The sequence below is a fragment of the Plasmodium cynomolgi genome (assembly GCF_000321355.1).
Source record: "Plasmodium cynomolgi strain B DNA, scaffold: 1015, whole genome shotgun sequence".
In the NCBI taxonomy this organism is placed as follows: domain Eukaryota; phylum Apicomplexa; class Aconoidasida; order Haemosporida; family Plasmodiidae; genus Plasmodium; species Plasmodium cynomolgi.
In genome coordinates this window covers 1-1,408 of record NW_004193133.1, presented here as the reverse complement: position 1 = coordinate 1,408, position 1,408 = coordinate 1, and the positions used below count along the sequence as shown (strand labels likewise).

At 23.9% G+C, this 1,408-nt stretch overlaps 1 protein-coding gene across 1 annotated transcript; it reads right to left on the bottom strand.

Annotated features, from left to right (window-relative positions):
* Positions 1-195: 195 nt before the first annotated feature.
* On the bottom strand, positions 196-1,043 carry PCYB_006480 (hypothetical protein; the record flags this gene model as incomplete). The annotated part of the gene is made up of 1 exon (XM_004228069.1): positions 196-1,043. A coding segment is annotated over one exon (846 nt), but the record flags the coding sequence as incomplete, so codon positions are not given.
* Between the last annotated feature and the right edge of the window lie 365 nt (positions 1,044-1,408).

Sequence of the window (1,408 nt, the reverse complement as noted above, 5' to 3'; positions counted from 1 at the left end):
CGATATATCATATCACCTGAATTTATATCCCGAGTGTGTGCACTGTCTGATAGAAATTCTTCTTCATTCTTTTTCATATTGTCTAATAATTTATCCTTCCCTAGTATTTTTGTATTTATACTTGAACCTAAAGGAGTAAACTAATTTAAAGGAGGCATGATTATAAATTAATATATATAATATTATTATTGTCATTTAATATAAGAACATCTCATAATCATCGGTATGCATTATTTTACATATGTATAAATAAAATTTTGTGATAACTTTATATAAAAGCGCCAAAACGGATGATATTCCAGCTATTGTTCCAAGAGCTGTAGGCACTGTTTTTCCTTCTGGTTCTGTTATTGTTGTAGATCCTGTAGATGTCGTAGAACTATCCAATTGGTCGCCTTGAACAGAATTTAATTCTTTTGCTTTTATCTTCGATATGCATTCATCAATATTTATATTTAAGTCAGGAGTAGATGATAATTTTGGTAAATTATATTCTATCCATTCGTTGGAACGTTTTCTCTCATAATCTTCTCTAAACGATTTTACTGCAAGACATGTTGATATTTTATTTGTCTCCGTATTCCTACAATCTGGAGAGTAATGCCCATGTATACTATTATATAAAGATACACATTGGTTGATAAATTTTTGACAAGAACATATTTCAGAATAAGTTATTTTTTTTATTAAAATATCTTGAATATCATCAATATTATTATTAAATATAGATAACATTACAAAATTTTCTGCTTCTTCCATGTTTTCATAGCGACCCAAATTAGAACAGTCATTGCTTTCTTTTAGATCCTTTAATAGCATACCTTTTGCATCAGAAATACTCTTAATATATTTTTGATCAAAAATATTATTATCCTTTAATTCATAATATAACCAATAATATATATTGTTACAGTGTTTAGAAAAGTCGTTTGATTTTTTTCTATTATATAGCTTCTTCAAATTTCTTAAAAATTTTCTACAAATATCTATTTTGTCCGTATTCAGAAATATTGTTATAAGATGTAATATTATTATTACATAAACTTAAAAATAATAACCATCATTCCCATACTCATCATTATCTAACTCATACATATTCCAAATATATTTTAAAAAGGGATCCTTAAATTAAAAATTAAAAATATATAAATATGTATATGATTGTTTTAAGGAAAACAAATTTAATGGCAAAAATATTAATAATATAATTACATATAATATGCTATATGTAATTATTTTGCATATTAATAATAAATATACATTCTTATTCAATTTGGAATATACCATTGCAAAAAAGTAATGAATAATATAACAAATAATAAAATAAGTAAATGTGAATATATACATAAAAAGTAGTTAGCATAATATCACATATGCTGAGTTTTATGCAAAATAAATTTAAAATAAA